The 26,315-nt window shown below is 28.3% G+C and overlaps 7 protein-coding genes and 1 long non-coding RNA gene across 25 annotated transcripts in view; 4 read left to right on the forward strand and 4 right to left on the reverse strand.

Annotated features, from left to right (window-relative positions):
* Positions 1-28: 28 nt before the first annotated feature.
* On the reverse strand, positions 29-7,686 carry LOC124957008. 10 transcript variants are annotated; one of them, XM_047513570.1, is made up of 10 exons: positions 5,970-7,686; positions 5,318-5,463; positions 4,223-4,441; positions 4,082-4,144; positions 3,851-3,900; positions 3,111-3,152; positions 2,901-2,999; positions 2,760-2,809; positions 1,791-2,611; positions 29-1,667 (listed from the first exon to the last, which is right to left on the reverse strand). In XM_047513570.1, exons 3-10 carry the CDS (start codon positions 4,318-4,320, stop codon positions 914-916), a joined length of 1,977 nt encoding a protein of 658 aa, XP_047369526.1. In that variant the 5' UTR covers positions 4,321-4,441; positions 5,318-5,463; positions 5,970-7,686; the 3' UTR covers positions 29-913. The 10 variants fall into 10 exon arrangements, with proteins under 10 accessions (XP_047369526.1, XP_047369525.1, XP_047369528.1 ...); XM_047513569.1 differs by having other exon boundaries at positions 5,318-5,548; XM_047513572.1 differs by lacking the exon at positions 5,318-5,463 and having other exon boundaries at positions 2,913-2,999.
* Positions 6,043-8,171, forward strand: LOC124957009 (doublesex- and mab-3-related transcription factor A2-like). The gene is made up of 2 exons (XM_047513578.1): positions 6,043-7,649; positions 7,763-8,171. The coding sequence occupies exons 1-2, from the start codon at positions 7,196-7,198 to the stop codon at positions 8,023-8,025; spliced, it is 717 nt and encodes a 238-aa protein (XP_047369534.1). The 5' UTR covers positions 6,043-7,195; the 3' UTR covers positions 8,026-8,171.
* A 149-nt stretch (positions 8,172-8,320) lies between these two features.
* On the reverse strand, positions 8,321-15,763 carry LOC124957127 (leucine-rich repeat-containing protein 49). Of its 5 annotated transcripts, XM_047513851.1 has the most exons (10): positions 15,666-15,763; positions 12,584-12,742; positions 12,318-12,383; positions 12,183-12,205; positions 11,940-12,094; positions 11,230-11,868; positions 9,935-11,151; positions 9,474-9,847; positions 9,159-9,398; positions 8,321-9,073 (listed from the first exon to the last, which is right to left on the reverse strand). In XM_047513851.1, exons 3-10 carry the CDS (start codon positions 12,367-12,369, stop codon positions 8,870-8,872), a joined length of 2,904 nt encoding a protein of 967 aa, XP_047369807.1. In that variant the 5' UTR covers positions 12,370-12,383; positions 12,584-12,742; positions 15,666-15,763; the 3' UTR covers positions 8,321-8,869. The 5 variants fall into 5 exon arrangements, with proteins under 5 accessions (XP_047369807.1, XP_047369811.1, XP_047369810.1 ...); XM_047513855.1 differs by lacking the exons at positions 12,584-12,742; positions 15,666-15,763 and having other exon boundaries at positions 11,230-11,287; positions 11,714-11,868; positions 12,183-12,371; XM_047513854.1 differs by lacking the exons at positions 12,584-12,742; positions 15,666-15,763 and having other exon boundaries at positions 11,230-11,458; positions 11,714-11,868; positions 12,183-12,371.
* Positions 12,942-13,826, forward strand: LOC124957131 (39S ribosomal protein L54, mitochondrial). Its single transcript, XM_047513863.1, has 2 exons — positions 12,942-13,091; positions 13,375-13,826. Exons 1-2 carry the CDS (start codon positions 13,010-13,012, stop codon positions 13,671-13,673), a joined length of 381 nt encoding a protein of 126 aa, XP_047369819.1. The 5' UTR covers positions 12,942-13,009; the 3' UTR covers positions 13,674-13,826.
* LOC124957129 (acidic mammalian chitinase-like) lies at positions 14,307-17,480 on the forward strand. 2 transcript variants are annotated; one of them, XM_047513860.1, is made up of 7 exons: positions 14,311-14,460; positions 15,111-15,133; positions 15,489-15,552; positions 15,792-16,459; positions 16,575-16,867; positions 16,955-17,205; positions 17,313-17,480. In XM_047513860.1, the coding sequence occupies exons 3-7, from the start codon at positions 15,489-15,491 to the stop codon at positions 17,318-17,320; spliced, it is 1,284 nt and encodes a 427-aa protein (XP_047369816.1). In that variant the 5' UTR covers positions 14,311-14,460; positions 15,111-15,133; the 3' UTR covers positions 17,321-17,480. The 2 variants fall into 2 exon arrangements, with proteins under 2 accessions (XP_047369815.1, XP_047369816.1); XM_047513859.1 differs by lacking the exon at positions 15,111-15,133 and having other exon boundaries at positions 14,307-14,460.
* On the reverse strand, positions 15,174-19,080 carry LOC124957130 (putative GPI-anchor transamidase). The gene is made up of 4 exons (XM_047513862.1): positions 18,817-19,080; positions 18,143-18,748; positions 17,955-18,065; positions 15,174-17,873 (listed from the first exon to the last, which is right to left on the reverse strand). The coding sequence occupies exons 1-4, from the start codon at positions 18,892-18,894 to the stop codon at positions 17,637-17,639; spliced, it is 1,032 nt and encodes a 343-aa protein (XP_047369818.1). The 5' UTR covers positions 18,895-19,080; the 3' UTR covers positions 15,174-17,636.
* A 2,373-nt stretch (positions 19,081-21,453) lies between these two features.
* Positions 21,454-26,315, forward strand: part of LOC124957132 — a 20,583-nt gene continuing 15,721 nt past the window's right edge. The window contains exon 1 of one of the 2 annotated variants that reach the window (XR_007103460.1): positions 21,454-21,727. This is a non-coding gene — a long non-coding RNA (uncharacterized LOC124957132). The remainder of the gene's footprint in view (positions 21,728-26,315) is intronic. The other variant, XR_007103459.1, reaches the window with a different exon arrangement.
* LOC124957125 (serine-rich adhesin for platelets-like) overlaps positions 23,731-26,315 on the reverse strand; it is a 20,692-nt gene continuing 18,107 nt past the window's right edge. For all 3 annotated transcript variants that reach the window (XM_047513847.1, XM_047513846.1, XM_047513845.1), the window contains exon 12: positions 23,731-25,884. In XM_047513847.1, coding sequence (XP_047369803.1) covers positions 25,730-25,884 — 155 coding nt within the window. In that variant the 3' untranslated portion in view covers positions 23,731-25,729. The remainder of the gene's footprint in view (positions 25,885-26,315) is intronic.

Raw genomic sequence — 26,315 nt, forward strand, 5'->3', positions numbered from 1 at the left:
TATATTTAATATTTATATGTAAGAAAAGAAAACAAAAAAAAAAAAATAAAGAAAGGAAAGATTTTATATTAGAATTAGAATTAGAATGAGTATTAAATAAATTAATGTTATTTAAATTATATATGTTGTTTTATAATAAGAGCATCTTGAAAAATCAATCTGAAATCTATATACGAAGATAGAAGAACGTGTTCATAAATGTCTGTCTGTGTGTGTGTGTATGTGTGTGTGTGTGCGTATTAAATATATTGCTAACGAAATTGTCAGAGCATCTCGTTAGCAGAAAGAAGGCTATCTCCGCACTACAGCAGAAAATAATGTATGGTTATGACTGACGTTGTGTCCGCAACCGATCTACTTATAGACACTTCACCTAGAGACACGGGACGCATATTAATTGAGTTTCACATTTTCCGGGCACACACCAGACCACTCGTATCTCTTTAAAGCATGTCCAATTTATTCATAGGATCTAGCAACTAACACACGAGTCGTTAGTTCGATTCATTCTCCTCTGTATTATTAACTTTCGGCGATCGATGCGTTCTCGATCGACAATTCGTTCTTTATTTAATCGGGACAATTAATTACATTTTTATAATGTCATTTGCATCGGTGAAGAGAAGAAATGATTATACATTTGACTTTGATTTATTATCTATTATCAAAAAGTAATACTACGTAATTGAAAAAGCATTTAGCATTTAGCATTTAACTTATTTTCTTTTTCTTCTCTTATTTTCTATTGGCTTAGTTTTTTCTTTTTATTCTCTTTTCCCTTTTTCCCTTTTCTTTCATTATATACGATGTGTTTTTCTCATATTCCTTTATTCTTTCCTTCTCCAATTCGCATAATATATTTACCGAGCAAAAAAAAAAATCCTTTGACTTATTTATTAATCACAATATATGATCATTCACATAACGTACGATCATTGATCCACTTTTTACGATTTTTCAATCTTCTATACATTAGAGGCAATGTCTTTTGGCAATATAATCTCATAACATTAAAATGACGAATTGAATTTTTATTACTATTATTATAATAATAATAATAATTATTATTATCATCATTATATGTTATGTTTGATGATAATGGATTTAATGGATAATGGATTTTCGATGATTCTCTTTCAATGCCTTTGTATTCTATTTCCGATTGTAAATCATTAGATGTACAGGTACAACAATATCGACATTTACAATTGTTATTGTGTAGAAATGATCGAGAGGATTTATCGTAATCGTTAGACGTAATACTCGTTGAAGAGGATGACGTTCTGGATTGACTCGTTTCGGTCTCCACGAATTTATCTTCAATAATCATTTTTCGTTTTATATCACAATTAAGACGTTTACAACAGCACAAGAATCGATCGCTATAATCACATCGATCTCTACGATCTTCCTTAATATTAATTCTACGGACTAGTGGAAAGGTAAAATTATCCTTCCTTTGTCGAGGATCCTTTTTGATCCTTTCTAAACGTTTTAAGAATAATAAATAGTCTCGGTCATGGCTACTGGTACGTGTTACCTTCATTTTTGTTCCTGGATAAATCAGAGATTCTGCACTTGTACTCGATTTTACCTCTTCATAAACATTTCGATTATATTCACAATAAGAAGGATTAGTAATATCCGAATTCCAATGAGTTTGATTCCTAAAAGAACAAACATTAATAACATCGATTATTTTTACTTTCTTCAAAGGATTAAATAAAATTATAAATACAACAATTATTTGTACTATTTTATATCTGTGTATGTATATTATTTTTGATTACCTAGTATTCAACATTCGATTTTGTTTAGATCTGTTTGGTATCGTTTCTCGATCATATTTCTTCCAAATTTCATATTTATTCTTTTCTTCGATATCATGGTCTCCAAAAGGTTCTTCCGAAAATTCATACTCGCAATTGCACTCTGGTTTACAATCACATGTCTCTTTTAATTCAAGTTCGGGGACGTACGGTAGATCAGTATCATTTTTGGAAACGGTACATGTACCTATAGTACTTGTTTTATTTTCTTCTTTCAAACAGGTTGAAGTCTCAATGTTAATACTTTCCTTACATTCGTAATCACAATTTAAAGATATCCTTTCATATTTATCTTCTATTTCTTCTATTTCTTTTTTGTTAAATTTAAATGATAGATCCATTGAGTTTTCATTAGAAATTATTTTCTTCTTAAAATCGATTTTATTTTTGCAATTAAACGATTCATTCTCATCGTTGTTCTTTCGAAAATCATAGATTTCTTTTTCTACGTTTTCACACACAGATTGAGTGTAAGCATCTTGAACGAAACAATTTTTAGCATCGACGTATGAACTCGAAGTCGTTTCCTCTTGTATCAATTTTTCAATATTCACAGACTCATCTTGAAATCGTCGTTCTCCTGCAATGTTACCCTGTGATCTTATCATGTCGCATACCCTTTGTATTTTCCAGAGATCGGCCACGACATCCTCCGAAACTCGTATACACCTTTGTCCTTTGATTTTATTTGATTTGTGTCTAATACAAGTACCATTAATGGACTTGTACCAATGACACTTACAGGAATATATTTTTTCATTACGTATAGTCAAATCTAGAAACTAATAATCAAATATGATAAAAATATTGTCATCGTTTATATATATATAAACTTATAATATAAATAATAATACTGTAATATTAATTATATCGACGTGTTTTTTTTATTATTATTAAATAATAATAAATAATAATATTTTTAATTGTTACCTTTGCTTGTTTTTTAGAATAGAAAGATCGACGTGTCCTCATATTAACAGCTAGAACATTCGTTTCATTATTAAAACGTAAAAATAAAACTGATACATCTAAGGAAAATTTATTTTAGGTAATAAACATTAGAACATTTACGCACGAAAATACCATTGTTGTTCTTAACGAGACATTTCGTTGCGATCGTCCTCGGATAACATCTTTCTTTCCAACAACATTTCCCCCTATTTTCGTACCCTAATGGAAGGAAGGAAGAAAAGAAAAAAAAAAAAAGAAAAAAGAAAAAGAGAAGTTATAATGAATATACTGTTTTAGCGTAAACACATGATAAAAACGTGAGTTACTAACATAGACTTCTTACATGTGCAGCCATACTTTTCTGCTTGCATTCTAAATTAAATAAATAACAATTAATAAATAGTATTTGCGATATACATATATATATATATATATGCGTATATATACAGGGTGTCCGAAAAGCATGGGACCAAACTTATACTATGTATTACTGAGATTAAATAGATAAAAAAAGTTCATGTAAATTCATGCGATCAAAAATCCTTTATTGAAAAGATATATGCTTTTAAAAATGTTTATAATTTATTCTAGCGATTATAAGAAATGTTCGAAAATTCCTCCTTCCTGCAAGAATACAGGTTTCCATTCGTCGAATTAATAATCGTCGAACTCTTTCAAATAATCCAACTGTATTGGAAATTATAATAAATTCATTTTGAATATATTCTCAAAGTTCATCTTCTGTTTCTATCGTATTTTTATAAACCAACTCATTTAAACAATACCGTTATTGAGAATTATAATACGTATACGAAAAAAACAAAAAAAAAAAAAAGAACTCGCCAATCATTAATTCGACGAATCGGAAATAAATCATATATATATCTTTAAAAGTATATATCTTTTCAATAAAGCAATTTTTGGATATAAGTTTATACGTACTTTTTTCATTCATTTGATCTTAGTAATACGTAGTATAAGTTTTCATTAGATACTTTCATGACACCCTATATATATATATATATATATATTTAGTTTATACTCGTAAAAGATATTGTAAAATGACTTACGCTTCGTTGCATTCACATCTATCTGATCGCCTGTGGAGCATGTATTATTACTGAGTATTATTAATTTCGTTTAAATTGTAATCATGATAAACGCACACATACTACCAAGCTAGTCATACGACACGGATTACTCTTTCATATTTAATTTTTACATAACTCATAAATTTGATAAAAATAATGGAATTGCAGAAGAACGTATGTATGCTCGTGCGTATGACTAGCGTGACTCACTTTTGACTTTTTTTTCCTGCTAATGGTACTTTCATTCCTGGTTTATACGGATAAGTGGATTCTCTGATAAACAAGTATATAGATTTTTAATATCGCGTAAACTTAATGCCATTGTTAACTCGTCATATGTATTTATTTTACTTGTCTTTCAAAAAGCTCATATATAAAATTAGCATTCCTGTAAATCCAATGAGAAATTTTCCGAGATACCAAGCGAAATTTGTTGTGCAATGTGGCATTGCAAAGTTAATTTTCAATTTTCTTTGGTTTTCTTTTTTTTTTCTTAGGATTTTAAGATTATCAAATTCTTAAAAATGTTGATGATATTTTCTTTAAGTAAGTCATGAGAAATCATACTTCCTGGAAATAAAAAAAAATATATATATATATGAAATGCTTAGATCAGTCGGAGTAGTTATTACATTGAAAAAAAAAAAAAAAGAAAAAAGAAAAAAAGGAAAAAAGAAGAAAGAAAAGAAAAGGAAAAAAAAAGAAAATAAAGAAACGAATAAAATTATCGGATACATATAAAATCGCTTTACGGATGAGACTTTTCTCTTATCGATGTTCTAACCCGCAACGACAGGCTTAGTTATTTCCTCTCTAAAGATCTTGATCTTGCAACATGATCGTAATTCGTATAATAACTTGCATCGTTTGTACTTCTGCCATTCGAATGATTAGCAAGAGAAACAAGAATTTTTTTTTCAATAATTAATCGTACAATACGTATGGAAATGACGAATCTTTTTATTCACGAACAAATGCGACGTTTGTCATCTTGCAAATGTCAAAATTATAAAAACGTTTCGAGTCAAACTCAGAGTCTTCTTGGATTCTTGCCTTTATGGGTAACCAATGAAACATATTAAAATTTATATAAAATTATCGTTGATATATATATATATATATATATACATATTTGTAGGATAATATATAGATAATATTTTTTAAAATATTTTTATTAATAGCATCGATATCGAGAGAAAAAAAGAGAGAGAGAGAGAGAGAGAAGAAACCCTAAATTACTTTTTTCCTATTCGAACATTTTTCTTCGTATAAACATACATATAAACAGACAGACAGACAGACAGACAGATAGACAGACAGAGAGACGAAAAGAGAATTAAAATAAATGTTCGAATATATAAATGTGTTAGTCGATGATATTGTGTTTTAGTCATGCATTCTCGTTTTGTCTCGTTGCGATGATATGTAGAAAAGATGTTAAATGACCTGTCAACATATTTGCCGTACTGACAGCACTCTCGGCCAAAGACTTCTCTGGTTCCGAGGAGGGAGAAGCAGGAAAAAGCGTTTGAACGACACCCCTTCGTTTCACGCTCATTAGACGAAATTCCTCGACGCATTTCACGCGTACTCTTTCGGATATATATATATATAAATTTAAACTCTCGCCTAAATAATATTCTTTCGTTCGCTTAGTAGAAACATCGTTTTTATTTTCTGAAGGAAAAAAAAAAAAGAAAAAAAAAAAATTTCTTTAATTCTCGCTTAAATAATATTCTTTCGTTCGCTTAGTAGAAACATCGTTTTTACTTTCTGAAGGAAAAAAAAAAGAAGAAAAAAGAAAGAAAGAAAAAAAAAAAGATCAGTTGAATATAAATATCAATTTCTTTAAAAATGATTTCCCATTGCTGTTGCAAGTATACAAAAAATAATACACGATTAATCAAGTCGGATCGGGAGTTTATAAAAAAAGAATTAAAAAAATAAAAATGTATGTAATTGTTTATAGCTTTAAAATTGAGTATATAATGCAACATTTTTCTTATTTCGTGTATATACACATTAAACGTCTATCGTATACCGCGAAAATAGAAAAGGAGGGACTATCTTGCTTTACTATAACTACGGTATATCCCACCAGCTGCAAACACATGGCATTCGTTCTGTGATCTCGTTCTAAGAGCTCGTTAATACGATCCTCTCTCGTATGTTGCCAACACACAGTTAATATTAGTTTCGAGTATGTTTTCATAACGCATGAGTGGCACACCGTGAACTTCCTCTAAGATTTTCTCTACTCATCATCTTACTCCTTATTCTTTTTCTTTTCTTTGTTTTTTTCTTTTTCTTTCTTTCTTTCTTCCTTCCTTCCTTCCTTCCTTCCTTCCTTTCCACATTTTGAGTATCATTTACGTAATATTACAATCCTTGAACGGTTTCTATTACAACGATTGCTTTATAAATTAATAATATAATTTAAAAGAGTTAGGATTATTATAATTATATATTAGATGTTTATATATGCCAAATTTATACATATCGTACATGTATGATGTGATACATGTCCCATTTTTGTCAAATAAATTACGATTAATTGTATATACCAAAAGGTTTAAGCGAAACTTGTGTTACAGAATCGTGACTCTGAGCTTAAATAGATAGATGTATGCACGCATGCATGTATGTATTGTATGTTTTTAGTTTCTCTCTTCGACAGAGAGATAGATATGTTTATACTATCGGGAAAGCTATCAAGTTCTCTCTTCTTCCTCTCTTTAAGTTAGAGAATGCTGCTACAACATATCGGTAACAAGAGGCAGAGAAGTAGAAGAAAATAATAAGAGGAAGAAAACAAGAGAGATCTCTTTGGCTCATTGGTCTGTAGGCTACGAAACTGGCGGAGTTTCATCAAGTTTCGGACCAATCCGAAGATCTCAAATCTCTAAAAATACATTTTGAATTAGTAGGAGGAGATGAAGGAGCACCTCCTTCTCTAAACGATCAGAAAGATCCTTCGAAGTATACAACTTATCGCATATCGCAAGTGCGTAGCAAGTTTAACGGATCCTATTATAAAGATGTACGTTATAATAAGAAACGTTGATAAAGATATATCAAAAGGAATGTGAAAATATCTATGAAAAAAGTGATTTATCAAAAGAATATTAAAAAGATTGCTAAGCCTTTTTTCATTTATCGATATTAATTTTCCATATTAAAATATGTATAAAGATAGTGTTTGGAGTTTCTTACAATATTTCTAAATCTAATCATTCATATCAGAAATCTTACGCAAACATATTATAAAGAATTATTAATTACCAGAAAGGGGGAAAAAAAAAAGAAAAAGAAGAATTCGTCATAATGAAGATAGAAAATAGTGCACCGAATCAATTAAACTCTGGATTAGAGCAACGTTTGAGAAGTCCAAAATGTGCGAGGTGTCGAAATCATGGTGTGATTTCTGGATTGAAGGGTCATAAGAGATCATGTGCTTGGAAGGACTGCCGTTGTCCTTGTTGCTTACTCGTTGTTGAAAGGCAAAGGGTAATGGCAGCACAAGTAGCTCTACGTAGGCAACAACAAGCTCGTGATAATTGTTTCGTTGATACTAATTTCGTTACTCCACACGGCCAAGTTCCGGCGGATGTTTCTGGTATTTCTAGATTTAACGTTCCTAATGACGTTGCTAGGTTGAACAATAAAAGGACATCGAGAAATTTTCAACAACATCAAATGCATTTCACTCGTACCAGCATCAGCGTAATGCAAGGATTCTGCGGTCTCGGTGGTAATCATAATACCATACCAGAAGTTTGTAAGTTATTTTAAATATTTTACTCTCGTTATTGAACCTATATATAATAAAATATGAACAATTTTATATTTAATTGAAAGCTTAATAATTATAGAGAAATATATATATTTTAGTTTCTTCGGATAATCGTTTACTTCCCTCTTTGCCGGCCGTTTCTCAAGGCCAAAAACAGGACCTTGAATCCACCCTAAGATTCCAATCATTTCGAACTGTATACCCTACAATTCCATGGTTCGGACGTCTTACAGAACCACGAAGACTACAGGACAATTTTGATGGCTTCATTTCTACGGTAAAAGACTTCCAAAATAAAAATTCCGTAGATAAAAAGGCAGCGATATCTTTTAGCGTCGAGTCCATTATCGGCACGAAGTAATGTCACAGTGAAAACATAATTTAAAATCATGATAGACGTAAAAAATAAAAATGTTACTTACTGATATCTTTATCGTTACCGTAATCTATTCGTTATTTATTTTCTGATAACTATCGCTTATGATAGACGTTAAGTATACATACATATATATATATATATATATATATATATATATATATATATATATATATATATATATATATACAAATACATATAATATATATAATATATTTTATATATATATATATATATATATATATATATATATATATATATATATATATTATTTGTATGCTATGTTATACATGTACATTTTCTAAGGATCTTAATGATGTTAATAAAATACTGAAATAGAAGGATATAACTTGTAGTTATATTTTATAATATGATCATTCTCATGATGTGACAATTGTCTATGATATAGACTTGAAAATTTTCCTTCAAAATATATAAAATATTTATATATTCCTTCGTAGAATACCTTCAAAATCTATAAAATATTTATATATTCGTTATTAAGTGTTACACACAGGTCTATATTATATATACACAAAATCTGTATTAAGATTATATATGTAAAATTCGTTTCTTGTGTTATAACATCACAATAAACTCCTTTAATACAGGAACATTAACAATTGTAATATATGTAACAAATGTGTCCTTTCAGAAATTATTAATTATATGATACTTAGGAATTGATCACATTCCATTTTATAGAAATTTTTATAGAATCAAATATATATGTAATAAGAAATTATTACTTATATAGGATTATTTCACTTTTACTACATTTTTTTCATAGCAATATATATTTTACTGATAATTATATGTAATTAATAGATTACTTATCAATTTCAAGCATTTTACTGCATTGTTTCATATAAGTGTCCATTTCCGAAAAATCAGACAAAGCCTGATAAATGATTTTATTTAAGATGCTTGGCCATTCATTTTCAAGTATTTGTAATTTTTCAATGGCATCAACAGTAAGATCAATTAAATTTAATAAATGAACTTTTCCTTTGTGTCTCCAAATGAGATCCTCCTAGAAGATGTAAAATGGCTGTATTTTATAAAAATTTTTTTTATCATGAAGAATATACTTTAGAAATACAATGGAACACACATACTTGTGTTATACTCCCCTTCCTCCACTGAAGGGCTTCTTTTCCAACGACACTTCTAAGAGCAGGATCGCTGTTAAATAAAAATTGTTTGGCAGTAATTTCCTCTCCATTCTGTCTTTGAACCTTTTCTAGATGTAGTCTTTGTAATAATGGTTGCAGTAAAGAATCTGGCAGTGATCGTATTACAATATCTACCAATCCAGCATATTCTTGATCTGCATGTTCTATTTCTTCTTTAGTAATCTATAGGTATATTATTTTTTAAATATTTTATTATTTTAATAATACAAAATGTAATTTGTTCGAATGCTAAAATACCTCATTGCCATTGATAGTATGAAGTCCCCAATGTGCTAACCGAAATATAGTATAAGATCTCCAATTTTTTGATATTATTGGATTTCCTTCTGCCTCTATACGCACACTTTCAAGACCTTGGACTTCGGCTAAAGCGTTAATTTGTCCTAGATGACTGATATTGGTTTCTTTGAATAAAAAATGTTCTACATTTGGAAATCGATTTTTCAATTTACTTAAAATCAAAGCTATACTATTAAACTGAATGTAATTGAATTTAACTACATTAACATCTTCTGCTTTTAAAGTATCCCATGAACGATCAATAAAGCGTAATGCCCCTTGTCCAAAAACATTTAGACAACGACCAATGATTTCAATTAAATAATCACTACCTAGAATTAAATTATATTATCTAAAATATATACTATTGAAAAATAATTTATATTAATAAATATACATCAATATTATTAATTAATTACCTTGTTCTCTTTCTCTTGGTAAAATTTGCTGCGGCATTGGACTTGGAGATGCTATAGCTCTATATTTTACTCTAGCAGTAGCTGCTCTGTTACTTTTATAATGAACTATTTTTTTTACTTGTGCACTTTTTACTCTGTGCCTATTTTTCTCCAAATCTCTTACTGAATAATATTCAACAGGATTAATATTTGATTTAGATTGAATTGATTCACAATCGTTTGGAATATTTTGTTTGGATATTTTATCTTCATGAAATAATTTTGTGGATAAATTTTCTTTGATATTAGATGTCACATTATAATCGTTAAATTGTATAGTAGTTTTGTGATTCTTGAAAACTGATGATTCGATAACATGATTTTTCATATTTGTAAATGTTTTTGATGTAGAAGATAAATCATCATCTTTTGTAAATTTATTATGTTTAGAACGTTTTTCAGAATCAACAGGGGATGTATGTCTACTTGAATGTATTAAATGGCAGCGTAAACCACTTTTTAAGCTTTCATGACTTTCTGAACTTTCAGATTCACTATTGGCACCAATTGTCACATCATTCAATGTTCCTAAACTATTACCAAGTTTCAACAAATTTTCATTAAATTTATTATTCATTAAATTATCAATTATAGAACTTAAAATAGGTGGAAGTTTAAATTCTAATGGATATGCTTTAGCAGCATCTTCTAGTTTAAGTAGATTATCAGTAGAATTACTTCTTTTCTTTATTTGGATTTTTGTTGCTTCTACGTTTTCATTTATAGATGTTAAACTTCCAAATCCTTTCAACCTTCCTTTATTTAAGCTTTTTGGTCTAGTAATATTAAGTTTGTTTGAATTAAGTATATGTGTACTATTGCTATTATTAACTTTGCAATTATTCATCTTATTGTCATTGGTAGCAGAAGACTTGCTTTTTGATCTTAAAAACTCCCACTTCGTTTTTGCATTAGAAATTACCTCTTCTCGTTGCACATTCATACATACTTGTGTACTAAGATCCAAGAAAGCTGAATTTGCTTGCTCCTTTGCAGTTCTCCAAGCAATAGCAGTTCTACGAATTTGTTCAGTAATCTGCATTGATGATAATATTTGAAGATTTGGTAAGTAAGATACAAGAAAAGATATATAATCACTGTTTAAAGTTATCGGATTTCCATCAATTGAAATCTCTTTAATCTGGAATGCTTTTACTACACTTCCCATGTCTTCTATTCTGAAAAAATTGATTACCAAAATAAATCGTTGATAAAAATACTTTAAATATAATGATGAGAAAAATTGTGATATTTACTTGTATATATCATTGTTACTTAAATATAATTTCTGCAGTTGTGGTATATCTTCAAACCCTAAAAGCTTTTTTATTTTATTACGTCTCAAATTTAATTCTTTCAAGGATGTCAAACCATTGAAATCATTGCATCCTATTGTTTTAATAATATTTCCAGCTAAATTAAGTACTTTCAAAGACGAAAGGCCATTCAAACCTGCTATTTGCACTATCTGATTACCATGTAGATCTAAAATTTCAAGTTTGCAAAGTTGCATCAATCCTTCAATTTTTTTAATTCTATTTTTACCCATTAAAAGGAGTCTTAAGTTTTCTAAACATTCTAAGTTACAGATCTTTTCTATTTGATTATCATATAAATCAAGAAATACTAGTTTTGTTAATTGAGCAAAATTTGATCCTTCAATCTTTGTAAGAAGATTGTGTTGTAAAGAAATTAAGCGTAACTTTGATTCTCCTATTATATTAGGGAACACAGTCAAACCTCTTCTATCAAGAGATATTCTATCAGGATTTTTTTCTTTTTCTGCAGGTGTTCGTATTGCAGTGACTGTTCTCCCTTCTCCTGTCCATTGTAACGTAACTACATTACAACTTTCAACTTCGGAGGATTCAAAATTAAAAGATGATCCTATAGAACTGAATAATCATAAAAAATTTAAATACTTTGTTGTCTTATATAATAGTTATTTTATAAAAAATTTCGATACCTAAACGATTGATAGGAACGTTTTGACAATTTAAGCGGTGTAAGTGTTCCAGGTAAAACTGGTAGTGCTGGTGCTATTGTTAAAAATTTATTATCATCCTGAAATTCCGTTTGGTTGGCCGATCTTCCTCTTATATTAAAATTTACAGTTTTTACCTACGTGGAATAAAAGATATTTATTATTATATTAAATCAAAAGTATCTTTTTTTAAAGATCGATAATATATTATTAAAACATATATACCCGCGCTTCTATCTTATTGCTTACTGGCATCACATAACCAAAACATAAAAAAATTATTTTAATAGTTACAGAGTATATACACAAGTTTATTCCTATCATTTAATAAATATCGACATATTTGTAATGCTACGCCACCGTGTTTGATGTTTGAAGTCAAGATCGTGTTTGGTATTGCGCCGTAGAGCATTATTCGATTGTTACCTGCAATAATATGATTTGAATTATTTTCTCGTGATTGTATAAAAAAAAAAAAAAAAAAAAAAAAAGAAAAAAAAGAAGAAGTAATCTATATAAAATAAATGATTTGTATCTATTAGAATCGTGAGAGAATATATTTTTTTTCTTTCCAAATATTTATATTATCATATAATGTTTATTTACTTAATGATACTATTATTTACTTAATGATATTATTGTTTTAAATTCTGATCATATGTATTTTCTTTGTAAATTTATATTTTTTATTGCTTATTGCGTAATTCAGTGCGATAACTTTTAAGAGACATTATTAATTGAATATTTCGTTCATAAAATATTTTCATCGTTGTAACATTTAAATTCTGCAACAAAAGGAAGCATTTTTTTTTAAATATTCTATGAAAAATATTTATCAATTATTTTGTTATTAATTTTTTATATCGTTGTAAAGTATATATATATATATATATATATATATATATATATATAATATGTGTACATATATATACATACATGTGTGTATATATATATATATATATATATATATATATACATATACGCTATGTCGGATCATTGGTCTATTATCAAGTGACGTAAACAAATCGCGTAGTATACGAAGCGAAACAAATATGAATTTATTGTATCGAATATCTCCAAAACATATAATTTCTACATGTTATAAAATACAAACGAATAATTATGCTGCACCAGGTAAAACTTTTTTTTTTGTTTTTTTATGGATAGTAACATGCAAACCACAAAAAAATCTTACATATTCTTAATATAGGTTAGACGATAAGTATGAATAGTACTAATATTGTTAGAACGAATAACTGATTAAGTTTTTATTTTTTATTAATATTATTATTTCACTTTATGTGGCTTTTTATTGGAAAGAAATTTGAAAAATATAAACATTAAGATAAACATTGAAATAATGTTTATCTTATGTTTAAGTTATGTTAAATGACTATTCTTTTATCTTTGTCGTTAGGTTCAAAGGCATCAACTGGGAAAGGTGTAACTGGAAAGAAAGGTGTAATTTCACATAAGATACAATTTCCAGTCGAAAAGGACACTAATAAGTTAATAACTTATGTCTGCGGATCTAATTATTTTAAAGAAGGAGAGGATATTAAATTGAAACCTGACTCCGAATATCCTGATTGGCTTTGGACTCTTCCACTAACACCTAAGAGCTTAGATGAAATGGATCCAAATACAAAACAATATTGGCGAAAATTAAGGAAGCTTGGAATTAAAAATAAAAATCTACAGAAAAAATTCAAATAATTCCAATATATGAAGTGTCCTTATTATGTATTATATATATATATATATAATTTAATGGGATTTTCATAAAAGGAAATATGTAATATATTTAATTATGTAAATAGTGAGCTTTTATCAAGAACCAATAAAATAAGATAAAAAATTTTTAATCGATATTAACTTATTGATTTATTTAGCTGATTTAACTATTTTATGTATTTTAATTATTTTTCTTTATACTCTTTTTCTTCCTATATTTTAATCAAAGCTTATCTCACTTTCTCAGAAATCAACAAAACTTTAATTAGAATTTATCTTTCGACTATTTTTATGGATAAATTTTTGAAAAATGATATGGCTTATAATAAAAATAATACTGCTATTAGTAATTCGCAAGAACATAATATGTTAGCAATGAATAATGTATGTAAATATAGATTATAGAAAGAAATTGCGAATTTCTACGATTTATCATAATTATCAAAGGAAAAAAAATTGTCTTTGGCAAATAAGCAATATAAATTCAGATATGTCCAATTAACAATATGCCGCATAAAATGTGCATATCGCAGATGATAATTGTTGGGTGTTGTCTGATATCATGTATAAAAATAACAATAGATTATGATAATGATAATTCGTTAATCCATTTTTTAGATTAAGAGTATAAAGTTTTTGTTAAGATTTGCATATATAGGTGTTGTGTCCATTCGCTCTTATACTATTTTAACGATCAAAGGTAACGGAGAACTATCATCATATAGAAAAGCATATCATATTATCTGTAAGATAATCAATTCGATCACAGGTATGTTATTCTTCTTTTTTTGTCTTATAATATTAAAACAAATTCATTTTTAATTATTGTTTAAGTAATGACGGAACATACAAGAATTCCCGATCATTCATTTCTAATCTTTCCGTGATCGGATAAACAATAGATAAAATCTACAATAAAATAATTTTTTACAATTAAAGATTATGAAAAAAAAAAATATGTACATAAGTGATGATTATCGTACTTTAACTTACAAATACCAAACAAATTTTATCTATTTTAAGCAAATCAATTCTTTCTACAATACATTCATCTATACATTATATCTCACAAGTGTTTCGAAAATTTTTATCATTAATCAAATCAAGTATTTTTTAAATTATCGGAAAGTAAATACATGAAAAGCCTTTTCTTAAATCATATATATATATATATATATATATATATATATACATATATGTGATGAATGGCGTCAATAAACTCGATACATATGATATGATAAATTCAATACAGAGATAGGATATCTATCTAAACAATCTACCCTAGTAAAAGTAATTAATTTAAAATCTAAATTTATGTGATCTATGTGATCTATATGTAAAGATGGGTGCATGTTGTTTTCCTATTACCACCAGCTATAAATACGAAAATTTAATAAGATTTACCATTTATTTATCAAGATTTAGCGTGGCTTTTTGACAAGGTAAGAGAATATATTTGAAAATGAATAATTGAGTTATGTATTATTTTTTTATTATTATTATTATTTTTTTTTTTTTTTTTTTTTTTCATTTAAAAATTATTTATTTTTAAGACTTTCTCTTTATCAATATCTATGTCGATAGGACATGATTTTAACAAAATTTTTTATGATCTTCAGATAAGTGTATAGATAGATTTGCGATAACTAACGTATAGGTTTTCTCATGACTCAATCTAAAGTGATATGATTTCTAAATCCTCTGATGACATTACTGTATCAGAAAGAGATTGATTAACTGCAAACTCCGATATTGCTCTTTTCATTTTGTCATTATAAGAATTTTGTCTATATACAGATGAACGCTTGGATCGTATTTTTGGCAGCCTTTGTGGCTTTTGCCGCGACTGCAAAGGCAGACAGTAAGTATATATATATATATATATATGTATATGCATATGTGTGTGTTTTTGTCTATATATATATATATTTACATATAGATATATCTACGTGTACATTTGTCGACAATACTTACATTATATGAAACCAAAAATGTACGCTATATGAGACATATCTTTAATGTATTTTAATTTTTTTTTTCATTATTTTTAAAAATATATTTCTTATATTTTTACTCATTGAAGTATTGATTTTGTGACAGACAAGATCGTCTGTTACTTCGGTAGTTGGGCAGTCTATCGAGAAAATGCAGGCAAATTCATGATTGATGACATCGATCCAAAGCTCTGCACTCATATAATTTACACATTCGTTGGACTCAATTCGGGTGGTACCATTAGGATTCTGGACCCTTGGCAAGATCTTCCAGATAACTATGGAAAGAATGGTTTTGGTAGATTCAACAATCTCCGTAAGAACAACACTGATATAAAAACTATGGTCGCTATCGGTGGATGGAACGAGGGTTCTGTCAAATACTCTAACGTTGTTGCCAATCCTACCCTTCGCGCTAAGTTTGTTAACTCGGTGGTCGAATTCTTAAAGAAGTATGGCTTTGACGGTTTTGATGTTGATTGGGAATACCCAAATCAACGTGGTGGCAAGCCTGTAGATAAAGAAAATTATATTAGCCTTTTGAAAGAACTTCGAGAGAAATTTGACCAACATGGATACATTCTTAGTGCGGCTGTCAGTGCTGCTGCAACTTCCGCTCGTCAATCTTATATAATACCTGAGATGTGCAAATACTTGAACTTTATCAATCTTATGACTTACGATCTTCACGGTTCTTGGGAATCTACCATTGGACTCAATTCTCCTCTCTATGCAAAAAAGGGTGCGTCTGCTAATAACGCTCAATTCACTGTTGTAAGTAAATTACTTATTTGCATGTAATAATATTCAGATGTCTATAAGCGAGATCAATTATTTATTAATCTCTCTTCTAATTGTTCCGATATTAATAGTAATTCATTAATTTTAGGACGCATCTGTAAAATACTGGTTATCACAAGGTGCTCCTCCTGAAAAATTGATTCTTGGGGTACCTTTCTATGGTAGATCTTTTACTCTTAAAAATCCTCAACAACATGATATCGGATCACCAAGTATTGGAGCAGGAACCGCGGGACCATACACTAAAGAACCTGGAATGTTAGGATATAATGAAATTTGCACACAACTAAAAAACGGTAAATGGACCATTGTTTACGACAATGAACAGCGCGCACCTTATGCATATAAGGATAATCAATGGGTAGGGTATGATGACGTTCAGTAAGTATATTCATACTATATATATACATTAGTTGTGTTATGGTATTACTTTAAACTTTTATAATTAATGAATGTATTATTATATAGATCTTTGAAGGAAAAGGCTGAATATGCTAAGGCTAATGGTCTTGGTGGTGCTATGTTATGGAGTATTGAAACTGATGACTTCCATGGTGCATGCGGAGAAAAATATCCTCTTTTGAAAATTTTGAATAATGTTTTGCGAAATGGTCCACCTATAACATCCACAACAACTACACCAACAAAAACAACTACATCAATTACACCAACAAAAACAACTACACCAACCGACATAACTAAGCCTACCACCCCACCAAGTAAGGATATTTGTCAACGCGAAGGATATGTCCGTGATCCTAATGACTGTAGTAAATTCTATTACTGTCTTCGTGTTAATGGTCACTATGTAGTTTCTAAATTCCAGTGTCCTGAAGGGACTGTTTTTGACCCAACTATATTAAGCTGCAACTACCGAAATGCAGTTCGATGTTGATGACCGTAGATCAAATTAAAATGATATTTGCAGGAATCACTTTTTTATGTGACTGCAGTAAATTCTTTTATCTTATAATAAAAATTATTAATATTTAAATAATCTTTAATTTCTTTACACCCTATATTGATAATATTAATAATAATTATAACAAATATTTTATAATATTTGGGCATGGTGAAAATAATTCTTATAATTTATAAAGACTATGTTTAATAAAAGTAATGTTGATACAAATACAAATATTTAAACAGCTTACGTATATTGCGTTATATCTGGAAACTGAGAAACATAATTATATTTCTCTTCTGATTCTATCAAACTTGTTTTATTTGATTTTATAGGGAGGATATTTATTACGTTTGTTGTGATCTCTATTGGTCTTACTGAACCAAAGAAGTCTGTGATAGGAACTTTATCGGGATCTCGTTTAAATAAATCTTTTCTTACACCAACTGTAGATAAACAATAATGTTTTGGACATATTTTGAGCTGTAGCAAAAATAAACATACATTTAAATAATATTAAAATTATTAAATTCAAGTTTATAATTTATACAATACAATACTTACAAATTCTCCTAATGTTCTACTACTGGTAGGCTCTACTTTCTCTAAAAAGTCCAGAGCATAATATGTAAATCTGTCTATAACATATACACCTATAGCAGGATCCACATGATGCTAATAACAATATATAAGAAAATAATCAATTAGTTCACTAAAATATATAAAATGGTTTTGTATATTGAAAAACTTACAGACAAAGAATCTTCTCCTACCAAACTGGAAGTTATTGCTAATATATTTGGAGAATAAAATTTTTCATACATAGAGCTTGCTTGGCATGTATCTACAATAAATAATATTTCATGATATCTTCTCTTTTGCCACATTTGTTCTAAAGCATCTCCAAGCTCTCGACTAGTTATTTCTTCGGAATCTTGAAACTTTAAAAATCCGTTACCCCCATGCCCAGTCAAATAAATTAATATATTAGATCTTTCATCGGTGAGTAACTTTTTGGATCTTGGAGTTTCTGGTGCCAATCGACCAGTTAATAATCTTACAAAATTTTCTACAGTAACTTCATAACCTCTATAATCAACTTCCACATCATCTCCATAAACATTAATATGTTGTTTGACATTATTAAAGACAGTGGCAGGTCTAGGATTTCTAGGGTTACATGCCATATCATCGGCGATCATAAGAATAATTTGGGAGTCAGGTATTCCTAAACGTTTAACACTTCTATATATAGATAAAACATTTGCAACATGTCTATAGTTGAACCAAAATCGGGATGTATCAACTAGGACTGCCCAATTATTTGAATGTCCCGTTTCTTTAGAATTACTTAAGTTCTACAAATATAATTTGTAATTATTAGAAAAGAAACGCAATAAAGATTAAAAAAGCAAAATTTACGAACCTTTGGATATGATCTCTGGTAACATGAAATTGTTGACACGGAAAAGATTATTATTACAAATCTAAAAATCGATTGCATTTTGTACGCTTTATATGCACAGTATTAATATATAAAATTTTATTTTATATAATTCAAATGACATCTTCAAATCTATATTAGAATATTATAAAAATAAAATTCGTAAAATAAGAAGTCTTTATTAACCTCTTAAAATGAATCAACACTAGCGCCACGATAAACACGAATGAAGATGACATTCGTATGTATGTGTTATGTATGTGAGTTTATTTTAAAATGCTAATAAAAAAATTGCGATTTCAGTGATATGTATGTACAAAAAAAAAAAAAATCACGCAAACATTGTCTCCACTATTCATCTATTGTATCGGTGTATAAGCTTGTCTAGGAGTATATCCGTCTAATTAGTAACAATCGAATTAATGTGATAGAAATTTTACATGTTTATTGCATTATTTCTTTGAAGAACTCTATCTTTATCGTAGTACTTGCACCACATTAGATTTTATTCTAATATTGCACGTGCATGCTTCGCTATAACAAGTTCCTTCATTTTTGTATTTTATAAATTTTGTATTGTTAATACAACATAAAATATAATAAACTTGGTTATACATTAAAATCATTGATTGATTTTTGTTTCTTTTAAAAATTGTTGACATAAACTATTGTAAAGTCAGGTCTTAACGGACAAATTTAAATAATTTCAAAAATTAAAAATAATAAAGAAATTCTCTAATGAATTATTAGATATATTTACCGTTATTTTTATATTTATCTTTTATTCGATCGAGAATCTTCAAAATAGATCGATAATAGATCGAATTATTTCATATATTACGAGAATTAATGAGTACACTCTAGAATTGTGATCATTAAAAATCTTTTATTTATTCTGATAATTCTCCCTGTTCCTTGCAATTACAAAACACATGTTTCTTTCTAAAAGTCGATCCGTAAGATCTCATGGAAAGATCATAGCGTATCACGAGGCATAACTTTTCAATGTGACATTTTAAATTTCACTCGGAATAATATCGCTTCCTCGTAAAAATGTGTACATAGCATAAAGTATATGCTTACTTAAGGTATGCATAGAATATATGTGTATATATATATAATATATATATAGACAAAAAGATATATACATACATTATATACACACACATACATATATATATATATATATATATATATGTGTATATAATTTTGTGTGTAATAATAGCCTGTATCATCTCAGTTGACGATACGTAATATAATAAAATATGCGAGAAATTAATATACGTGTAAATCAAGATGATACGATGCCATTCGTAACTACATGGTGCTAATCGTTAAATTTTAAAAAGACCGCCTTTTCATATCTGTAATGGCTACTCTCATCGCTAAAGATATTATTAGTCAAAATCATATTCTTTAATTAAATCATTGTAAAAATTTATGAACACAATAGTGATAATAAAGTGAGCGTAAAAACGTAGCGACAAAAAAAAAAACAAAAGAAATGCAAAGGATTAACAATGTAGAAATTTTTAATCAATGTTTTTGGAATAATAATAAAAAAAGATTCTTTTTTTTTTTCTTTCTTTTTCTTTTTCTTTTCCTTCTTTCAAATACAAAGAAACGATCTTTCGTCAACGTGAATAATATCTATAAGGCTACACCGAACGGTGATAGAGAATAATAATTGAAATGCATATTGTATAAATGTTGGTATAACAAGCTTATAAATATACAGGGATATGATTTGCAATTGTAGATTTCAATGAATTATCATTTAGCCAATGAAATACATAGATCCTCTTTGTTGTATTGTCGCAACAAGCGACACTGCGAAATTTCGTAAAAAGACTCTCTTTCTTTCTTTCTTTCTCCCTCTCTCTCTCTCTCTCTCTCTCTCTCTCTCTTTCTCTCTTGTAGGAAATTGTGTTCGCCTGCGCCTTATTTTTTTTTTTTAATTTCTAATATGTCGAAAAATATCGGAAAACAAAAATGTCCTGGAATGTATACAAGATTGTCTCTCTCTTTCTCCCTCCCTATCTCTCCCTCTAACGATCATGCTCTGTGATTGTTTCCCAAATCGCTAATAAATATGCTTAAATCGAAGAGAAAGATAATGATTAAATTCGAACAAGTAATAATGCGTTGTTGTCTCTTTATCGGGATAAAGATTTTTAATTAGAATGAAATTATTCGTTTACCTGTAGTACAAATGTGAACATGGAAAAGCAATGCTCGTTGCTCGATCGTGAAAAAAAAAAGAATCACACAATATTACATATACGTATCTAACTTTCAAAATATTTTTTTTTTCTTTTTTGATTGAAGCACACCCGAAGAATTTTTATCAATTTTTCGAATTAGTCTCTTTTATAATAATGTATGATCGACGATATTGTTTATTTATAATACTAATTATCCATTATATATATATATATATATATATATATATATCGATTGCATATTAATTTGTAAAGAAAATAATCGCTAATTTGTTGTGTTTCACGTTTCACGCAGAAATTAATATATATTAAACGTGTTTATATAAGATTTAAACAGATTATTGTAAAGGTAATTCGATCACATACTCGTATGATTTTTATGTAGAAATAGATCACGTAATCTTTTACAATTAATACGAACAATAACATATCATTATTTAGCGTTAACCTTTATCGTACAGCGTTTGGATCTATTATGACGGAGACGTAAAGACTCGCTTTGATTTTGATACTCGACACCTTAAACGTTGTTTGTTTATAATATAACAATAACGAGCCGAGCGTGTTATCGAAACTTACTCTTTCCGACAGTATTCGATGTGACTTCGAAGAGAGGAAGATCTATAAAGAAAGATCGTCATCGTCTGATTTCTCGAATCGTTTTAAATAACGTAAGTGATTATAACTTTTGCTATTTTAATATTTTCTCATTAATAATATTCTTTTTTCTTTTTCTTCTTCTTCTTCTTCTTTTTTTTTTTTTTTTTTTTTTTTTTTTGATTAAAGCACCATATGTCGTTTCAAGAAAGAAATTTTTTTGTCAAATTCCATTTGAATCTTTCTGATTGTAAAGACATAAACTATATGTATTTTTCGTATTCTTTGTTTCTCTCCCTTTCTCTTTCTCCTTTTTTTTTTCCTTTTAAATAATCTCGTTGATTAATATTCTATAACGCATAGAACGTCGTCGCTTAATCGAGGAAGAAAAATATTGCGTTAAGTTTTAACCAGTACTCATTAACATTGTTCTCATATCGAATTAATCAATTCTAATCTCTCAATTTTATTACGACCTTAGAGTAACATAATAATGAATGTTTCTTATATAATATTTCAATTTTTTTCTTTGACAGAAAATATAAACAATATATAAGAAATTTTAGAAAAGTGACGAAAAGAGAAAGAAAGAGAGAAAGAGAGAAAGAGAAAGAGAGAGAGAGAGAGAGAGAGAGAGAGAGAGAATGCTTTCGACGAATCTTAGAAGTTTTACGTTCGAAAAAAAAGCGAGATAGATGTGTACATGTTTACATAAGCTCTTTACTAAAATATTATATATATATATATATACATATACATATGTATATGTATATATATATATTTAATTAATATTATAATTAATAATTATTAAAATACGATTACAATTTATTGTGCGCCGCGGACCAGAGCCTGTTAGCTCGCGCTTCGTCCATTTGTTCGTTAAGAATTTTAATAGATACACTGTAATGGGGACCATTAAAAAATAAGAGATAGAAAAATATACGTACGTGAACATACGTTCTATTTTTGTTTGTTTCTTTTCTCTCTCTCTCTCTCTCTCTCTTTTTCTCTTTCTCTCTCTGTCTTTTTTTTTCTCAAACACTCTTCTTTTCCTTCTTTTTCTTCTTCTTCGGCATTTAATAGACAATTTTTTGTTTGGAAAATTCGATTGCCAAAAATTTCTTTACAAATATACATACGTTTTGTAAACGCGATATTTATGCGAATGAAAAATTCCTTATCTATTCTCGTAGGTATCGAAAAATATTTATAAGACGAAATCTTAATCAATTTACCCTGGCTAAAGTTCTCTAAGAATAAATAGGTATTTCTGAGAATATCATTGATATCTTTTTTTTTTGAGGTGAAGGGAGGAAGGTAGAAAAAGGAGGAGGAGGGGAGAGGAGAAGGAGAAATAGATGTTGCTGTCATTTGCCTGTTTTTTTTTCTGCAATTTTTCTTACGTCGACGAATGATAATAAACTCTAAGATGCACTTCAAATGCGACCATATTGTGTAGCACAATAATTTTTCTTACCTACTGACAATAAGATTTCTATTGTGATTATTATCTATCGCGGACAAAACAAATGATATCACGTAGAACGTTTGATATAATTCTAGGCAACGCGCTTTACTCGTTTCTTTCTTTCTTTCTTTCTCTCTCTCTTTTTTTTTCTTTTTTTTTTCTTTTAAATCTATTTTCGAGTCCAGGGGTTACAGTCCGCGGGCACAAGAGCTCTAATTTTTTTTTTGTTTTCTTTTTTTCCTTTTTTTTTCCTTTTTTTTTTCTTTTTTGTTTTTCTTAAATCGTATATGCATGTACGTCCATCGTTTAAGACAAAATATTAAAATCAATCAAAGAGAAGAAGAATAAAACAATGAGAGAAGGAGAGAGTTGTATTAGATTTTGTACAATTAAAATTATAACGTTTTCATTCATTATCGACGTACATACTACAGTCGAAATGACTTTATGCTTTTGTGTACTCTGTTTCTATTTACATGTATTTATTACGTTTGGCTCGAGTACTATCCCTGACTTTTTTTTCTTATGCTTTTTTAAATAACGTTCCTTTCATGTTTTCGATATTTTTCTCATTTAACGTTTTACAATCGTATTAATTATCGATTTTTAATGCGTGAAACGAGATTTGAAGAAAAAAAAAAACTCGAGTTACATCGTGTACTCGTTAAGCTAATTCACGTGTATATAACAACTAATACGGGATTAGCCGCGACATTTCTTTTCTTTCTTCTCTCTTCTTTTTTTTTTTCTCGTATAATTAGTAAATGCTGCGATATTAATTATATATATCAAAATGATTAAACAATTACATTGAACGGCTCTTACACACTTCATGTCCTCTGCATGCTTACAGATTCCTCCAGACCAGGAATACGCAAACTGTGATCTATAGAGATTGTAGATTATTTCGATGGTTTTTCTTTTCTTTTCTTATATTTTTTTTTCTGTTATTTTTTTTTTTTCCTTTTTTTCCTTTTTCTCTTTTTTTCTTTTTTTTTTTTTTTTTTTTTTAACGTGAAACTCGTGATTAAAAAAATTGAGATAGATGGATAATCAAACGAGAGACGATCTTCTTCAGCCATCAGATAATTTTATTTATTCTATTTGTTACTAGAAAAAAAAAATTATCGTTTGTGCATTCCTGTTCTTCAATATCTTAAAGATAACGTGTTATTATTTTGTTATATATCAACGTATAATGGAGTAGGAACCAACTTTACGTTGATATTATTTTCCTTTATATATATAACGGATTATTTTCGATATATATATATATATATTTTTTTTTTTTATATACATATATATGAAACATAAAATTTTATATAAAAGCATAGTAGAGGCACTTGAAAGAAAATGATGGTAATGAAAGAAATGCAACATTCGGCTCTTAAACTTTAATTATTGTGATAATCTCACTGTGTCTTTCTCAGAATATCATAAGATTCTAATAGTGAAAAACAAGTTGAGAAATTTTCTCTCGTATCCATCTCATTTTCTTTTTCTTTTCAATTTTTTTTTTTTTTTTATTATTTTTTTATTTTTTTATTTATATATATATATATATTTTTTTTTTTTCCCCATTAAGCCGCAACGTCATGACGAAAGATACATTTTTTAATATCCGATCACATAATATCCGACGAATGCAAGCGTATACTGTAGAAACGAAGGAACTTGTTTTAAAAATAGAAAACTAGATGAGAGTTAAGATCGTCGATGTTTCAATATAATTATTATTTTCTTCGTTTTCATCAACAACTTTCTCTCTCGTTTCATCCCTTCTTGCATTTAATTATACCGTTTCGTAAAAGCATACTTCGATCTTTTTTTTTTCTTTTTTTCTTTTTCTTTTTCTTTTTTTTTTTTTCTTCTTTAACAAATAAATTGATCAAGTATAATAATGAATTATAAAATTAAATTAGACTTCTCTAAAGAACATTTTATTTTTTTCTGTTACGTACTAATCGTTTGATTATCCCCACCCAAAAAAAAAGAAAAAAAAAAAAAAAGAAACGACAGAAATTAATTATTTTCTTATACACCTTAACTTGATCAATTTGCGATCTATAAAGATCTTTCCTAATATATATATGTATGCCGTATAGCAATTAAATGTACTATTCTAATCGTAATAAGTAGCTTTTAAAAATTGTCGCTTCAAAATGCAATACTTCCGTTAAAAAGATGAGAGATCGCCCATCGTTAATCACGTTATTACATTCGTTTGTTTAACGTAAATAAGACAGCATAAGAGTCTCTAAATAAGAAGAGATAGAAATAAAAAGATAGATATATAGAGAAAAAGAGAGAGAAAGAGAAAGAAAGAGATAGAGAAGAGAGAGAGAGAGAGAGAGAGAGAGAGAAAGAGAGAGAGATAGAGATAGAGATAGAGATCCTTCCAGAAACCAAAATCAAAAATCAGTTCTAACGTAGATCTCATCTAATAACGATGAGCTACTTTTGTTAGATAAACTATAATTATAAAAAAAAAAAAAAAAAAAAAAAAAAAAAAAGAAGAAGAAGAATTGAAGAGGCGAACAATAGATCGTTCGATTTATCTGAGGCAGCGCAACCACTTTGGTACAAGAGCTGCGCACCTCAAGTAATCTCAAATGGAGCCACTACTATCCCCAGGGAATACCATCATATTTTCGGCACCATAAGAAGGAGTCGGTGAACTTCTTGCATCTAATGATGCTCTGCTTGCTGAACTGAAACTACTCGAACTTAGATCTTCATAACTTGCGACCGATTGACTCCCACCTGAAACAAAAAAATATTTGTATTTTTTTCGAATATCTTTTGTTAATATATTCACTCCAACCTACCTAACGTAGCTACTTATCGTTCTAATTTCAATTTATTTATTTATTTAGAGTTGAACAATATAACGCTTGATCGAAGTAGTTTCTTTTTTTTTTTCTTTTTTTCCATTTTTTTAAATGTCTTACGATTTCAAATATACGAATGTCCATTTCTTTTTTCTTTCTTTTCTTCGATGTGCCAACATATGTCAATCAATCTTTAAATAATTTTAATCATTTTATTATATATAATATGAGACGGTGATTGTATGAAAATGATTTCTAAGACATATATATCTTTCGTTTTGAGATATTTCGACATTTGAATTATTAAAAGATTATTTTTTCTTTTTTTATAATGAAACAAGCAGGGAAAAAGTACCAAGTATA

The sequence above is a fragment of the Vespa velutina genome, chromosome 24, assembly GCF_912470025.1.
Source record: "Vespa velutina chromosome 24, iVesVel2.1, whole genome shotgun sequence".
NCBI classification, from domain to species: domain Eukaryota; kingdom Metazoa; phylum Arthropoda; class Insecta; order Hymenoptera; family Vespidae; genus Vespa; species Vespa velutina.

Bases quoted from the DNA above. Each gene is read 5' to 3' on its own strand.
- LOC124957129 (XM_047513859.1), top strand. From the start codon at position 15,489: ATGAACGCTTGGATCGTATTTTTGGCAGCCTTTGTGGCTTTTGCCGCG. The intron at 15,553-15,791 runs GTAAGTATATAT...ATTTTGTGACAG, and splicing joins CGCGACTGCAAAGGCAGACA to ACAAGATCGTCTGTTACTTC. The intron at 16,460-16,574 runs GTAAGTAAATTA...CATTAATTTTAG, and splicing joins ATAACGCTCAATTCACTGTT to GACGCATCTGTAAAATACTG.
- LOC124957127 (XM_047513850.1), bottom strand. From the start codon at position 12,281: ATGATAGGAATAAACTTGTGTATATACTCTGTAACTATTAAAATAATT. The intron at 11,869-11,939 runs GTATCGAAATTT...ATGATTATTCAG, and splicing joins CGTTCCTATCAATCGTTTAG to TTCTATAGGATCATCTTTTA. The intron at 9,848-9,934 runs GTAATTAATTAA...ATTTAATTCTAG, and splicing joins ACCAAGAGAAAGAGAACAAG to GTAGTGATTATTTAATTGAA.
- LOC124957130 (XM_047513862.1), bottom strand. From the start codon at position 18,894: ATGCAATCGATTTTTAGATTTGTAATAATAATCTTTTCCGTGTCAACA. The intron at 18,749-18,816 runs GTTCGTAAATTT...TTATATTTGTAG, and splicing joins ACCAGAGATCATATCCAAAG to AACTTAAGTAATTCTAAAGA. The intron at 18,066-18,142 runs GTAAGTTTTTCA...TATTGTTATTAG, and splicing joins TAGGAGAAGATTCTTTGTCT to CATCATGTGGATCCTGCTAT.
- LOC124957009 (XM_047513578.1), top strand. From the start codon at position 7,196: ATGAAGATAGAAAATAGTGCACCGAATCAATTAAACTCTGGATTAGAG. The intron at 7,650-7,762 runs GTAAGTTATTTT...TATATATTTTAG, and splicing joins TAATACCATACCAGAAGTTT to TTTCTTCGGATAATCGTTTA.
- LOC124957008 (XM_047513567.1), bottom strand. From the start codon at position 4,320: ATGCCACATTGCACAACAAATTTCGCTTGGTATCTCGGAAAATTTCTC. The intron at 3,153-3,850 runs GTAAGTCATTTT...TATTTAATTTAG, and splicing joins AGATGTGAATGCAACGAAGC to AATGCAAGCAGAAAAGTATG. The intron at 2,810-2,900 runs GTAAATGTTCTA...CGAATGTTCTAG, and splicing joins CAACAATGGTATTTTCGTGC to CTGTTAATATGAGGACACGT.
- LOC124957131 (XM_047513863.1), top strand. From the start codon at position 13,010: ATGAATTTATTGTATCGAATATCTCCAAAACATATAATTTCTACATGT. The intron at 13,092-13,374 runs GTAAAACTTTTT...CTTTGTCGTTAG, and splicing joins GAATAATTATGCTGCACCAG to GTTCAAAGGCATCAACTGGG.